The sequence below is a fragment of the Mirounga angustirostris genome, unplaced genomic scaffold, assembly GCF_029215605.1.
Source record: "Mirounga angustirostris isolate CCGP_5_RB_7025 unplaced genomic scaffold, mMirAng1.0.hap1 SCAF_15, whole genome shotgun sequence".
In the NCBI taxonomy this organism is placed as follows: domain Eukaryota; kingdom Metazoa; phylum Chordata; class Mammalia; order Carnivora; family Phocidae; genus Mirounga; species Mirounga angustirostris.
The window spans coordinates 31,082,011-31,098,393 of NW_026991723.1; the positions used below are offsets into that span (position 1 = coordinate 31,082,011).

The 16,383-nt window shown below is 37.9% G+C and overlaps 2 protein-coding genes across 2 annotated transcripts; one reads left to right on the forward strand and one right to left on the reverse strand.

Annotated features, from left to right (window-relative positions):
• Positions 1 to 1,501: 1,501 nt before the first annotated feature.
• On the reverse strand, positions 1,502 to 13,551 carry FAM240B (family with sequence similarity 240 member B). The gene is made up of 2 exons (XM_045881941.3): positions 13,403 to 13,551; positions 1,502 to 1,961 (listed from the first exon to the last, which is right to left on the reverse strand). Exons 1-2 carry the CDS (start codon positions 13,543 to 13,545, stop codon positions 1,868 to 1,870), a joined length of 237 nt encoding a protein of 78 aa, XP_045737897.1. The 5' UTR covers positions 13,546 to 13,551; the 3' UTR covers positions 1,502 to 1,867.
• Positions 13,552 to 15,367: 1,816 nt separating this feature from the next.
• LOC123850252 (ATP synthase subunit f, mitochondrial-like) lies at positions 15,368 to 15,673 on the forward strand. Its single transcript, XM_045883658.2, has one exon. The coding sequence runs from the start codon at positions 15,371 to 15,373 to the stop codon at positions 15,671 to 15,673; it is 303 nt and encodes a 100-aa protein (XP_045739614.1). The 5' UTR covers positions 15,368 to 15,370.
• Positions 15,674 to 16,383: the final 710 nt, after the last annotated feature.

Below are 16,383 nucleotides of genomic sequence, written 5' to 3' on the forward strand. Positions count from 1 at the left end.
ATTTGTGTATGTTTGTGTCAGTGTGTAAGTGTGGGAGTGAATGTGTGTGTCTGTACACAGCTATGTGAACTCTGGGAAAATACAGGAAGACTCACACCAGGTTATTAACATGGGTTATGGGATACAGAGATTGCTGATGGTAGGGAATGCAGAAAAAAGGGTGGGGGGGAAGAGGGTTAAGACAGGGAAAACAAGGAGAAACAGTTAATAAAAAATGTAATAAAAGCATACCAACCTGTATGATATAATGATTTATGCACTTATATAAAATTATATAATGTGTGTATGTGTATCACAAAATTTGAAAAAAATTAAAAATGAAAGTCTAATCAGTTCATTCTTCCACCTTAAAACATGTCAATGGCTCCCTGCTTCCCTGTGGATCAGTCCAGAATCTTTAGCCTGGGCCTCTATCTACTCTCCTATAAAAGTTACCTCTTCATTCTGTGTCACAAACACAGTTTTTCACCTCTTTGTGGATCCCTAGTCCACCTCTGCTCTGCAGTTAACATGCTCTTCTTTGGCTCTTTACATGCGCTATTCCCGTGTCCAGGATATTCAACCCCTTTTCTTTTCTTGGATGGACCCTTACTCATTTTTATAGGTCTCAGCTTAAACATCAGTTTCCCAGGGGGCTTTCCCTGACCGCTCTATATTGTTAGGTAACCTGATATGTATTTCCATGGTTCTCTGTCCTTACTAAAATTGTATTTTATTATTAGCCTCTTTTTCCAAACTTTGCTCAGATTTTCCCAGCTGTAGATTACTGTTTATATGTTGTATCCGAATTGGATAAGAACCTATAGCTGTGGGGATGTGGGATCACCTCTCCAACCCTCTGGCCACCCCATGGTTCTCTTAGCTGTGAGAAGCACTGTTAGTTTTCCAAGGGAAGCAGTTTATGCTATCAAGGGTATTAGTGAGGGACAGAAGCCTTCCCAGCACTGTCTCAAGTTATCTTCCCTGGGTCCCTCTGGCCATCTGCATTCCTTGATGCTCAGGGCTCCCCTCTCTGTTCCTGTCCCCCCAGAGAGGATTCTGTGGACTGAAGAACCCTAGTTATTGTGACTGATAGAACCTGCCCAGCCCTGCAGTCATGCTCTGGAACTGAGAAGAGACTACAGTGAGGGTGATGTAAATTCCAGAATGTGTCTGGGGGCAGCTGGAGCTGACACTTGCACTAGCACCAGAGAGCTAACCAAGACAGGCGTGAAGGAGTTAACACAGGGCACACTCCAGTGAGGGCACAACAACCAAATTTATTAAGCATTATCTTGTTTTATGTTTCTAATTAAAGATGCTTATGAGAAAAAAAAATTCATGTGAAGAGAAGAGAAAGATACTTAGTTCAGTTCATTTTCAAACTGTATTGTTAATAAATTATTCTTTTTATAATAATAGCCTTATTTTTAAAAGTAGTTGCATTTCTGTATTCACAAAAAGCAGGACAGGAAGAAAAGATTGACTGTTTTTCCAGAAGATCCAGGGAAGTCAAATTCCCATCCAGGTCATTGCCTTTGGTAAGCTTAGATAAAACATTCAGATTTGAAAATGAAAAGAAAATGTGGAAATAAATTACACTAGGTGGATCTTTGAAACCTGGGGAGTGTTAATTCTAAGAGCTTTTTATATTAAATAACCCGAGCTTCCCTGTCACCTTGGCAGTCACTCTGTCCTGTGCAGAGAGGATTGAGTTGGATAATAACTCCCATTAGCACGGGGGGAGGTTTGACATGTAAATCCCTTACAAATAGGAAATCGAATAGTGTCCTGCTTAGTAAATCAACATAGCTTGGTGTTAGATATTTCTCCTAGAAGAGTGCCCTTGGTGGCTTGTTATCTTTGAAGTGGATGAAGCAGGCAGCTCTCAGCCCACTGTGCTTGCCTGCTTTTTCTTCTCATCAGGATTGTCCAGCATCTGCAGCCTTTTCTCCAGTCTCTGTTTCCATTCTTCTCTGAGCCTGAGGAGAGAAAAATGCAAATGGTTAGTGCTTTTGTTTCCATATCTGTTGGTCCAATTGAGGTTTGTTTTTTTTTTCCTTCTAACAAATATTTTTAAGAGAAACAAATGGCTTTTACAAATTAGTGAAGAAAAAAAATCAATAGATAAATGAGCAAAGTCTATGAATATATAGTTTTATAAATTTGTTCCTTCCTAAACTGATGTGTGGATTCAATATAACATCAAACAAAATCCCAGCAAGACCTTTTGGTAGATACCGACAAGCTGACTCTAAATTTTATATGGCAAGGCAGACGAACTAGATTAGGAACAATTTTGAAGAAGAAAGTTGGAAGACTCACATTATTTGATTCTGTGACTTAATATAAAGCTGTCATAATCAAGACAGCATGGCACTGGTGAAGGAACTGACAAATAGGTCAATGGAACAGAACAGAGTCCAGAGGGGTGCCTGGGTGGCTCAGTCGTTAAGCGTCTGCATTCAGCTCAGGTCATGATCTCAGGATCCTGGGATCGAGCCCCACATCGGGCTCCCTGCTCCACCGGAAGCCTGCTTCTCCTTCACCCACTCCCCCTGCTTATGTTCCCTCTCTCGCTGTGTCTCTCTCTGTCAAATAAATAAATAAAATCTTTAAAAATAATAATAATAAAAGAACAGAGTCTAGAAATAAATATACCCAAATACAGCTAATTGATTGTTGACAGAGACAAAGGCAACTCAATGGAGGAAAGATTTTTTTTTTTAAACAAATGGTGCTGGAGCATCATACACTTGTATTTAAAAAAATGGACTTTAGGGGCTCTTGGGTGGCTCAGTCGATTAAGTGTCTGCCTTCAACTTGGGTCATAATCTCGGGTTCCTGGGATCGAACCCCACATGGGGCTCTCTGCTCAGTGTGGAGTCTGCTTCTCCCTCTCCCTCTGCCCCTCTCCTCACCTCTCCCCACTTGTGCTCTCTGCTCTCTCTCTCTCAAATAAATGGATGAAGTCTTTAAAAAGAAATGGACTTCAATCCATACTCCACATCTTACATAAAATTAACTCAAAATGGATCATAGATCTAAATATAAAATGTAAGACTAAGACTTCTGGAAAAAAAAAAAAACCCACAAAATAATATCTTCATTATTTCCCTTGGGTTAAGGAAAAAAATTCTTAGATTCAACACAAAAAGCATGATTCATAGAAAAAAAATTTCGGTCTTTATCAAAATTAAAAATTTGTTCTGTGAGACACTGTAGAAGAGAATAAAAATCAAGCCATAAATGGAGCACATATTTGCAAATCACTTACCTGTTAAGGGACTTGTTTCTAAAATATATAAAGTTCAAACTAAATGTTAAGAAAATAAACAATGTAATGGGCAAAAAATTTGAACATTTTACCAAGGAAGTTGTATGGATGGCAAATAAACACATAAAAGTAATGCTTAACATAACTAGGAAAATGAAAATTAAAACTACAATGAGGTAACACTAACCTCAAAGAATGACCAAAAGAAAAAAGAAAAACAAGAAAAAAAGTCCCCTCTTAATCCCCTCTTCCCAAAAAAAACCCAACAAAATTTAAAAAACACTTATAACAAAAGTCAAATCAAGTGTTGGTCAGGATTCTGAGTAACTGGAACTCTTTTACATTGTGGTGGAAATGCAAAATGGTATAGTCATTTGGGAAAATAGTTTGGCATTTACCATATGACCCAGCAATCTTAATCGTGAATATTGACTCAAGAGAAATGGAGACTTATGTTCCACAGAAATCTGCATGCAAATGTTTACAGCAGTTTTATTCATAATCATCAAAAACTAGAAATGATCTAAATGTCCTTCAAGTGGGGAGTGGATCACCAAACTATGATACGTCCACACAACAGAGTAATACTCAGCAAGTATAAGGAATAGACAACTGATATACACAACAATAATTAACCCCAAATACATTTTGCTGAGTGAAAAAAGCTAGACTCAAAAGACTACATACTATATACTTCATTTATGGAATTCTGGAAAAAGCAAAAGTATAGGGATAAAGAACAGATCAGTGGTTGCCAGGGATTGGAAATTGGTGGAGGAATTGACCACAAAGGAGCAGCATAAGGGGATTTTTCAGAGTGATGGAACTTACTATATCTTGATTGTGGTAATTACATGACTCTAAGCATCTGTCAAAATTCATAGAACTGTGTATACACATGAAAAGAAATGCATGGTGCTTATAAATCAATTGAGAAAAAGAAAATGTATAGTAAAATGGGCAGAGGATATAAAATGGCTGTACCAGAAGAAAAAATCCAGCTGTTTCCTATGCATATAAAAAGGTCTCAACCAAACTTATAATTAATTAAATTCAGTTTAAAACAGTGAGATGCCATTTTTCACCTGTCAGATTAACAATGGTTAAGAGTTGAACAACACACAGTGTGAGCAACTATGGAGATAGTCACTCAGGGTGGGAGTTTAAATTAATACAATATCTTTGCAAGACAAGAAGTCAAGAAGTCAAAATTAAACAACAACAACAGGGAACTCATGTTTTGACTTAAGATTTTCATTTTTATGAACTTATTCCATAATTCTTATCCATGTATGCAAAAATGTATGTGTAAGTATTCTTATTACAACATTGTTTGTGAAGCCAGAAAATAAAAACAACCTAAAGTGTTCTTTGATGTGATTGGTTAAACCAATTGTTAACATCATCATAATGGAAAACATTAAAGAAAAACTGAATGTGCTTACATAGAAAAACTTCTAGGTAAGTTAAAAAAACAAGGTGCAGTTTAGTGAAGATAGTATAGTCTCATTTTGCATAAAAATATAGTTCACATATTTATTTGCTTATTCAAATTGAAGCTTTGGAGAAAGATATACAAGAAGCTTGATATCAGCTTTTCCTCAAGAGCCTAAGTAAGAAGGGTACTCACTACTAATTATATGTCCTTTTGTGATACTTGAATTAAAAAAAATATATATATATATGCACTTGTGTTCATTTCATAAATATAAAAATAACCAAAATGGAAAGATTGGGTAAATGTTATTAGTTCGCTAAAACTGCCATAAGAAAATACCAGAGACTGGGGGTCTTAAACAACAGAAACTTATTTTCTCATAGCTCTGGAGGCTGGAAGTCCTAGATCAAGGTATCAGTAGATTTGGTTTCTCCCAATGTCTCTCTCATTTGCTTGCAGATGGCCTTCTTGCTTCATTCTCATGTGGCCTTTCCTCTGGGTGTGTGTGCATTCCTGGTGTCCCTTTGTGCATCCTAATCTCCTCTTCTTATAAGAACATCAATCAAATTGGATTATGCCCACACTAAAGGTCTCATTTTAACCAAGTCACCTCTTTTAAAGGCCCTATAACCAAATATAGTCACACTCTGAGGTACTGGAGGTTAGGACTTTAACATGAATTTGAGGGGATACAATTCAGTTTATAACACTGTTAAGCAAAGTAATGCATGCTTACAGCAGGAAAATCAGAATATACAAAGAAGGATTTTAAAAAAGTTGGCTTCAACCTTAATTTTTCACTCTTATAAATAACCCTAAAATGAGTATAATAATACTTAATACTCTTTTCATATACCCATCTATTTTCCTTGGAGAGATTCCTAGAGGCAAGTAAGTTAGAGGGTATAAATATTTTGAAGGCTTTAGGCGCCTATTACTATTCCGCTCCTGGCAGCTTCTCACTTAAAACTCTGCTCAATTACAGGCCCAGGAAAGAATGTAAAGAATCTGGAGCGTCGGCCTGTTGTTAGGTATAGTTGTTGCTTAGGCACATTAGCAACCAAGGATTGAAAGTTGAAGTATTGAGAGAAGAATTAGGGATATGGGGAATAATGTTAAAACATTGGTTATATCCTCATTCTACCTCAAATTAAATTAAAGTGATGGACATAAAAATAACAGTTTGCTTGTTTGAAAGGTAAGGTAAAACATGGGATGGCTGCTCTCTCATAAGCAGGCAACTGTCTCATAGCTCTTTGCACACTTTACTTAGGAAGTGATGATTTATTGAGCTTATATGGCCTGTTGATATCCACCTATTAGTAATTTTCATAAATTGTATTTCTTCATTATGCTTATAAAGAATGCATCTTGTATTTTAACTTGTAACCAACCTCCAGGCTCACAGGTTCCCCTCATTAAGGATCTCTGAAAGGTTCTTTAACTAAGTCTGCCTCCAAATGCACATGACGTTTGTCACTGAGATCTTTTAAAGTTCACTAATGGCTATTTTTAAATAAATTGCTATCTGTGTATTTCATGGAACTTGATGAACTTCTTTTTTAAAAAATTTTATTATGCTATGTTAATCACCATACATTACATCATTAGTTTTAATGTAGTGTTCCATGATTGTTTTCGTCTAACATCCAGTGCTCCATTCAGTATGTGCCCTCTTTAATACCCATCACCAGGCTAACCCATCCCCCCACCCCCCTCCCCTCTAGAACCCTCAGTTTGTTTCTTAGAGTCCATAGTCTCTCATGGTTCATCTCCCCCTCTGATTTCCCCCCCTTCATTTTTCCCTTCCTACTATCTTCTCTTTTTTTAACATATAATGTATTATTTGTTTCAGAGGTACAGGTCTGTGCTATGGTGAATGCTGTGAATTGTGTAAGACTGTTGAATCACAGACCTGAACTTCTTAATATAATGTGAACTCATTCACTACTTAAAGGGGCTTTAGCTTTTCCTGGATATAGTGGGCATGAAAAAGCGCCACTCAGAGATGCTGCTGTGGGGAGCATAGCTGACTTCCCATCTGCAACTACTTCCCATCTACATCTGCCCCAAGCGTTTGCACCAAGGCCAAACTTTTCTTGGGCTCCTCTCAGCTGGTGACTGAGCACAGGAAAGGTACTAAAGCAGGCCTCTCTCTGCAAGATGCAGAGCTTCTTTGAACAGTTGCCTTTGGCTCAAGGACGTCCCATTAGTCTGGCCAAAACTTTATGAGGCTTGCCCTGCTGCCTAACCCAGTTCCACATTCTTCCCTTCCTCTTTCATGGAGGTCAGACCTGTATCACAATTTGATGACTCTCCTTAGCTTCTCTGGCTCTTCCTAGTGGTGTGCTATTAGTTTGTGAGGACAATTATTAATTTTTTAGGGATTTTTTAAAGCTAGTTATTAAACATAAACATTATTAAGAGTAAATTATAAAATTACAATTAAATTAATTTTAATCTATTAAATTTATTAAGATTATTAATTTAATGTTACATTAATTATATTAATTTTTAATTATATTAAAAACAGTCATAACTATGTGAAATTCATCACTTTCTAGTTATTTTACTGCATTTTACAATAATCTATGCTCTTTAAGGTTATTTAGGCCTATTAAATTTATATGGTGAAATTACTATGTGATGGGGAGCCGCTGCCTTCTCAACTCACCTTCACTGATGTCACATCAGTAGCTTGAAATAAACCATTTACAACATGGATGTTGGCAAACACTATAAATCTGGCCAGCTGCCTGTGTTTGTAAATAAATAAAGTTTCATTGAAATACAGTCCTGACCCTTTGTTTACATATTGTCCATGGCTGCTTTCACACAACGACAGAGTTGAGTAGTTGCAACAAAGACTACATGCCCCCTCATCTAGACTTTTAAAGTGATGGAGACAAAATTTTTAATAACGCAGATTAAATTTAGAAGTGTACTGTGTCTATAGCTATTACATTGCAAATATCAAACAAATAAATAAATACGTACATATAAATTGTGTAAATATTCTTTCAGTACTAGAAAACCATCCTTGATCCGACTTATTTGTTAAATTAATAGTAATTAAGTATTTGTTGTCCAATTTTGTCAAATCATGGCTGAATTGCAACTATAGATTGGCTGTAGATGAAAGAGGTTGGCTTAAACCAATAAAAGCATACTATGAAAATCAGTTAGCTATATGGAATTTATAATAAAGATCATTGTATATTTTCTTAATATTTGTAAATTGTGTGCTACACATCCTTTATACCTGTGAAATTTATGATAAACTTACATATGTATACACACATGTACATTTTTATTTCCACAGAGAGCCAGTTTTTAAACATTTATTAGCACATCACAACTTCCTCCCCATTTCTCTCTCACAGGTTTTCCCCCAATAAATCTCATACCCATCAAATCTTGCCCTATGCTTCTCACCAAATTAATGCATTTGGAATGATGAATTTATTCTAGGAACAGAGCTTAGGAATCTGGAGTTCATGACACATTTATCCACTTTTTATAACAGCTATAACAGTATTTATTGCCAGATGGTAAAGGATTTAGGACTCTATCTACCTAAGTTCTCTTTAAATCTTGTTTTCTGAATATTTAGACTGCTTGCTGCCCCTTTTTGATCGACATTATTTATCACTGTGTTGCTTCCATTTATCTTGGGTTCTCGGTAAACTGGTGAATATAAGTGCATATACAGACTTTTTATTTTGTAGTAAGGAAGGTCAATATGAGAAAGGTAATGCTTAAACATTGGTGTACAGACTGAGATACAGTGGAGGAGCAATACAACTGGTGTTTAAGCTTGAAGATAATATTTTCCCTTAAGCCTACAAATACTGACCTCACTTTTCTTTTTTTTTTTTTTTTAAAGATTTTATTTATTTATTTCAGACAGAGAGAATGAGAGACAGAGAGAGCACATGAGAGGGGGGAGGGCCAGAGGGAGAAGCAGGCTCCCCGCCGAGCAGGGAGCCCAATGCGGGACTCGATCCAGGGACTCCAGAATCACGACCTGAGCCGAAAGCAGTCGCTTAACCAACTGAGCCACCCAGGTGCCCCTGACCTCACTTTTCTAATGGAGACCAAACAATATTTACTATTTATTATTCTAGACTCATCTGATTTGTGGAGGAGTTGTAGTTAATATATAGGAACACAGATTCTCCCTGATAAGTATGGGGTTTGACTAGAAAGCATGATTTTTTTTTCTGAGATTCTTAAACTAGAATTGTGATGTCCTTACTGGGAACCAATGAAGAGCAATTGGGCACAAAATTAGATTTTTTTCTATCATGTGCGAGGCACTAAATTTATGTGTCAATTTGGATCCTCCAAGAAGCAGACTCAGAGGAATCACCCATGAAAAATAAAGGTGGAGAGTGAACTGAAGCGGTCAGGACAGCCTTCAGACTTCCATGCTGGCCTGATCCCTGTGGAAGGAGAGGGAGGGGAAAAAACGTGGGTAGGAAGAGCTCCACCCCACAGCACAGTACTAAAAAAGCTTGGGCTGGGTTGATGGGGAGGCCCTGGACAAGTTGCCCAGCAGAGGAGCCCTATCATGCAGGAACTCCCCAGAACTAGTTTCCTCTGCCATGCTCAGTCATGGCTAGGAGCAGTCAGGGTTAAGTTCGGCCTCAGCTCAAGCTCAGTGATGGATCCAGAAGGTGGCAGCTGGAGTTCTCAGTCAGCTATGTGCCCCATTGCAAGCTATCTTGAAGGAGCTCTGAATAGAACACTTCTGTGGTTACTACCATATGTAAAGAAGAGTAGTAAAATAATCCCTGTCATCAAAGAGTTTATAGTTTATTGAGTTCTTGATCTCCCATTTCAGATCCGATTACAATCTCTGTACTTTTGTTTGAATATGAAAGGTCAGACAGTGATTTTGCCACTTCTCTTCCAGTAGGATAACAGACAAGCCTTTATAGTAGTTTTTCCTAATTAAGGAGAAATGGGCCTGATCCTGGTTTCTTTGTGACCTGCAACTCACTGGCCTGATTGTGGGACAGAGCTGCAACAACCAACACAGGCTGACAACCTTGGCATAATGATCAGACCAAGTCAGCTTGCCAATCTCATTGCCCACCCTCAGTTTGAATGAAAAATCTAAATTTTTTCTCACTGGTGTTCTTTTTAGACTAAATCTTATTTTATAACAAGTTTGAAATAGTGATTTCATCTGGCTAGGAGATTATGAGCTGGATATTTTGTTACCTGCAGCTGAAAGCATCCTGACTGACATAACTGATAAGCAGGAATCAGGCAGAGGGAGGTGAGTAGTCTTGAAGTGAGGTTTGATAAACCCCTTTCCCCACTCAAGTCCACCAGATTTTATGTCTACCTGATGCTGTGAATTCTGTTTAATTCTGAAGAGGTATTTTGAAGACCATACTTCTTATACTAAGCCACGATTTTTTTAAATATATAAACACTGCACAGTTTCTCAGTTATAGTTACAGGCTGATCATTTAGACTTACATGTCCATATAATTTATCATCTAAACTGAAATACTTTTAAAGTAAAAGGAAAAATTATAATCTGTAATTGTAACAAAATGATAGGTGTATACCTGGGCTGTCCGCAAAACCAGGAGGTTGGTCGTCATACCTACAATGCATTTGATTATTCTCAAATGGTCTCCATCAGTTATTTGCAAACAGTTTTCAACTTCTTTATGGACCAATCCTATTCCTGTTGTGTTGCTTCTTTCTGGCTCAGAGAAAATAAGGGGTTTCTAGTTCTGGGGTCACTCACCTTCCTTCATGATCTCACCTCCAAGGCCTCTGCCAGGTACCTCAGTTACCAGGGTAAATAGATGCTCTGCAGCTCGGGCTGAATTCCTCTGTCAGTGAATCTGCAGGAGTGTGCTAACAAGCATGTCCTTGGCAAAGCACCTGTTTCCACTCTACCCAGCTTTGGCACAAGTCTTGCTGGTCAGACCAGCAGAGAAGAACATAAAGCAATATTGATTTTGTTCTATCAGCAAAGGGGTTGGTGGAAAAATTTAGGGTTTTTGTCTTCTAGTTCACTTAGAACATTTCTGTATTGCACGGTGGCTTGAATTTGCCTTTTATAAGTGGAGAGCAGAATAGAAAAGAGTGTGAGTATTATGTATGTATGTTGGGAGTGTGTACTTATGCATAGTGGAGTATGGGGAGGTATAGGCCACTGGTCTGCAAGTGTATGTTGGAAGGTACACTATTATTCTGTTTCAAACTGTTTGCTCAGATCAGCAGGATTTAAACAAATATTCCAACATTCTGGTTTTGGTGTGAAAATAAATCTAGGATATCTAGCAAAAACAATGACAAAACCACTAGGTTTTCATTCACTGTTTACCAAAATAAGAAAGCTTTTGGTTTTTTTATTCATAGTTGCTAAGGGAAATAGTTCTGGCAAGTGAGACTCCAGAACAGAGTGGGGAACCACAGGAAGCTGCCTCTACTCCCCTGCTCCTTAAGATTTTCAATGCAGAGGCTCTGGTCACATCTTTAAACATTTATTTGTGGGACACAATGATGAAATATTTCATGATGAGCACATTTTGAAGATTTACTATCTTGGTTACAGAAGGGAGAGAAAATTGCCCCAACTTAGAAGGGGTTATTTCTGGGGCCCATGGGAATCTGGAGAATTATTTGGTTAATCTATTTTAAAATTTAAAAAAGTGTTCAATTATTTGTAAATGCATTTGTTCTATGGACCATTTGCAATTGGTTGTTTTTTTAATACCTTTATTTTGCCTAATTACAAAATGGCAGAGCATTCTTGTAGAAACTTTGGAAAAACTAGGAGGGCTTATACACATAAAATCTGCCATTCCACCAGTCAAAAATAATTGCTCTTAGTATCTTAGCGCATTTTATTTTAACCTTTTTCTTGTATATACAGATAGGCTGTGTATATATTTTGATAAAAATAGAATGCTGTTACAAGTTATGCTTTTAATTCCCTATCTTGAGAGTTCAGGGAAGGGAAGATGTACAGAGTTCATGCTGGGATTTGGCTCTCAGTGGGTTTGTGGGCCAAGGCTTGGAGGGCGGAAGAAGGCAGGAACCACACAACTGACTTTCCTCACTCCCCTGGAATCACCAGGACTGGATGCCCTAATATGTGACTCTCCTGCATGTCGAAATGCCTGATTTTGCTCACTGGATAAACAGGAATGTAGCTGGAATGGTGGCAGAGCTCTTCTTTGGCTATGGAGAGAAGCTATTTCCCCTCCAGAGCTAATAAAGGTTTTTAGAAGTTAATGTTGGTTCAACACATGTGAGTTACACATGTTTTCAGCTCAGCATGATCAGACACATGGAGGCATGGTGCCTTGTGACTAGCAGAATACTCAACTGCCACTCCACTGTAAGTAGGCACCTTAGCAAAACAGATAGCCTAGCTGGGCTGTTCCCATTTTAGGGAGAGAGAACCCAGGTAGCTTCTGAAAAGGTGAGTTGATCTGTCTGTTCCAAAGCTCTGCACGTGTGAGGGCAGGTGCTGACTCTTTTATTCAGAGTGATGTTGACACATGTGACCTCACATAAGTATATGCTCCCCTTCAGCAGATTCCTTCTGCAAGAGTATCATGTTTACTTGCCAAAGAGAGGAAGACCACATTTTCCTTCTTCCAAGAATATTAATATATATCATCCCAGATGTGAGATCTTTTATACTTACATATATCTTTTGACCTAACCTTGGAGTTTAGTGTACCTCATATGCTGGGGATTGCAACAGAGGAGAGGTGAGGAAAAAATTTTTTCAGTTTATCAAGATATAAATAATAGAACCTCATTTTTATTTATATATAAAAAGGCTCATCCTTATCTATAAGTCACTGGTTCTCAATAAGGGGTGACTTTGCCCTCTAGGGGATATTTGGTAATGTCAGCAGATATTTTTGTTGTCATAATGGGTAGGGGAGTCCTACTGGACTGCAACATTTTGAGGGATGCTGCTAAACATCTTACAAAGCACAGGACAGCCCCCTCCCCCTAAAGAATTATCTGGCCCTAAATATCAATAGTGTTAGGTTGAAAACCCCTGGTATAAGTGGTGGTAAGACTGAATGAGTAGATGAATTAATTATGTATTGAATTTGCTATACTTTATGATGTTTTGACATCTTAAGAAGCTTGCTGGTCATGGAAAGGACTAGCCTTTTCTTAGAGATATTAAAAGGCTTGCTGTGAGCATGTCAACCAATCCTGAGTCTGGGACCCCAAACACCTCTAACTCTCACACATGAAGCCATATTTCCCCTTCCCTAGATCATCCCAGGGCCAGGTACCAGACAACTAGGAACAACATCTATAGCCCAAAGCCCTCTGGGATTATTCAAATTATCAAATACTAAACTGTTTACTCTGCCTTGCCTTTTGTTCAGAAGCTCCAATAAAAGTTCTGGCTTAGATGTTCACTATGTTTCTGTCTTTTGACACCTGGGCAAGACCTGGTGCTTCCTCTGTGGCCCTGCATGGTATGTGGTGACCCTTCCTCTAAGACCTGTGAATGTAATAAACTTCTTCCAGGTCTTGTTTTCCTTTCTTCTCATGGCGTCATTGACGTTACCATACCATATTGAATATTTGTATTCTTAGAACAGTGATAATGACAGTAATTCGGTCTCTCATCTTCACATCTGGTATATTTCTACAGAAATCTAACTTAAAAAGTAGTAGAGAAATAATCCATATACTTTCTCAGGGCGCTCTTTCCCTGACGATCTTCCTCCAGTTCCCTGTAACAAGTCTGTTTGCTAATTTCATTTTCCCAGAAGCTTTTGAGCTCATGACAAGTTTCACAGCAGAAGACTTCCTGACGGATATATTGATTGTTCATCCCCTGAAAGACAAAAGAAAAAAAAATCCCAGTTCTTCAAATAAAGCCACTCTGATTTTGGAGTGATGAAAGATGAGTTAGAATCCAGCCCCTGCCATTTACACCTTTGGTGACTGTAGAGAAATTGCACAGTCACCATGATTTTGTTTCCTCAATTGCAAATGGGAATAATAATGGTTCTGTCAGAAAATATAGTAAAAAAATGGAAATGAACAAAAATAAAAAGGATGTCTAATAACCCTTACAGATTATCTGATTCTACAGGGGGCCTGCCCCTTTTATTATATTTGAGCTACTTTACAACTCTGAAATTATGGAAAAAAATATAGTAATGCAAATGATTCTTGAACATAGAGATTCAAATAAATTTTGTCTAGGGGAATGCAACTGATAGCTGTGTGGATACCAAGCAATCTTAATCTACTTCTAAATTCACTTCAGTATTCGTGATAGCCTACATATGTTTTTTTTATTCTTTTTGAATTAATTGTAATATCTTACTAGTTTTCTCATTAATAAATTAAATAAAATATTTGACTCATGTTCATTTTATATTTGTATGATAGTTAAGATTTTAACTTAAAGAAATGATCCTTAACAGTTACTTCACTGTTGTTTGTGTATGTATACAAAATGAAATGTATGTGCAGAAGCTCTAAACACAATATATGGCAAATAGGTAATCAACAGATGTTATGCTCTTTCCATCTTTCTTCACAGAAGAACAATAACCTTTACCATTTATTGAACACGTAATATGTGATAGGCCTTGTATACACACTTGCATTTGATCCTTCCTACAACTCTGGGAGCTGGGTGATTCTACATTCATTGTTCAGATGAGGAAACTGAGAAATAGAATTTGCCTATATCCTTATAACTGAACATGGAATGGTGGGAATTTGAACCTATGTCTGTCCATTTTCAAAGTGGATACTCTTGGCTCTGAGATTCTCATCACAAGAAATGATCACCATATCTGGAAATGGCCACGTCCAGAGCAAGCTTGTGTGGCATCTGTGTGTGTCCCATGAAAGTGCACGTTTAATACTCAAAAATGTTCACTTCTTATGTGAACATTGCCCATTTTCTAGATCCTAGTGGCTGTGGCAGGCAGTGGATGCAAAGGACAGCAGAAAAAATCTTTCTCTGACTGCTGGTGAGCACCTGCTCAGAGAAGAGCTTTGGCCCTGACTGGAGATTAGAAAGGACCTGGACCTTACTGTTTTGCTATTGTTTTTGATATCTTGAAACATATAATAGGTTCTTAGTTATTCTTCATTAAATTAAATTAAATGACGCCTGTCAAGTTAATTTTTTTTCTAAAAAGAGCTGGCCTGGAATTGCCAATAGCCTGTCTGAAATATCCCAGATGCTGAGGGAAGGTCTGGAGGGTGACTTTTGCACTTTCTGAGTTGGGGACGTGCTCCAGCTTTTTGGCCTTCTGCAGTCTCAGGAGGCTGGTGTTGTGCCCTAGAGAGCCTCTCCAGGTTTTCTCTAAGCCCTACTTGAGTTCTGAAGCTCCAACCCGGAGATAGCACATGCTCCATCTTTAAGAGCATATTTCCCACTTATTTTATTCCTCAGGCTAATGGATTCAGTGCACAGAATTCTAATAAATTCTCAGTCACTCAATAGTAAAAGAGTGGTTAAAAATATATACCAGCATTCATAGAACTAGAGTGTAGGAGTGTGTTCCTCTATAGCAATTAGGTTTCTTATGGATTCAGTTCAAGCTGCAGAGGTGTCTTAAGTTTTCTCATTTTCCTCATGTGACTCTACCTGTATAAATGTTAGATAAGAAAATAGTGCTTGTGACTCCAGGATGGCGTCAGTCGTACCAGTGAAGGAGAAGAAGCTCATGGGTGTGAAACTAGGAGAGCTGCCCAGCTGGATAGTGATTAGGGATTTCACCCCTAAGGGCATTGCTGGAGCATTTCCAAGAGGTTACTACCGGTATTATAACAAGTATGTCAGTGTGAAGAAAGGGGGCGTTGCTGGGATTTCTATGGTGCTGGCAGCTTATGCACTTTTCAACTACTATCGACGTTACAAGGAACTCAAACGGGAGTGGCTACACAAGTACCACCGACAAGGGCCAGTGTGGAGGCACATTCGGCATTCCTGACCATGACCTTTGCCTGGCACCCTTGAATCCTTTCACATTCTAATTCAGAATTAACATCCAATAAAAAATGACTGGTAAAAAAAAGAAAATAGTGCTTGCTTAGAACAGGAAAACTTGCAAACTTGAAACTTAAGTAGACCAAAAGTAATGCATGACTTATTCACACATTCCTTTATTACAAAATGCTCCTAAACATTTTAAGTTCATATTAGATATTCAGTATTCAGAGAAAGGACAGTTTGGCTACACAGGTACTCACTGGAATTTTTTTTCTTGAAATTTAGAATTAACATTTTTTTATAAATAATTTTTTATTAAAAAAAAAAAAGAAGCCTATGCAGACACAAAGATTACTCACATCATTGTGTCATTTCACATTCACCTCATTTGGGGTGAAGATATGGAAGGAAGATTTATTCTAGCGGACACTATGTTGCATAATTATGAGCTAGGTTAAGAGAAACAGATGAAAGCAGTGTGGTGTCCATACACTAAAGGAATAAATTAAATCAGGGTGAGCTCAAAGGAAATCAGGCAGCAGGCCCTGAAGAATCTGATATATGCTGGTTCTTCTTCCTGTTCCCTTTGGGTTAGGAAGCACTTTTGGGGCTGTGACCTTTGGAAGGACTTCAGGAAGAGTCATGAATTTAGATACTCTCAGTGAGCAGGCAGGCGTCATGCAGGAGTGAAGCTACAGGACTGGAGTGATA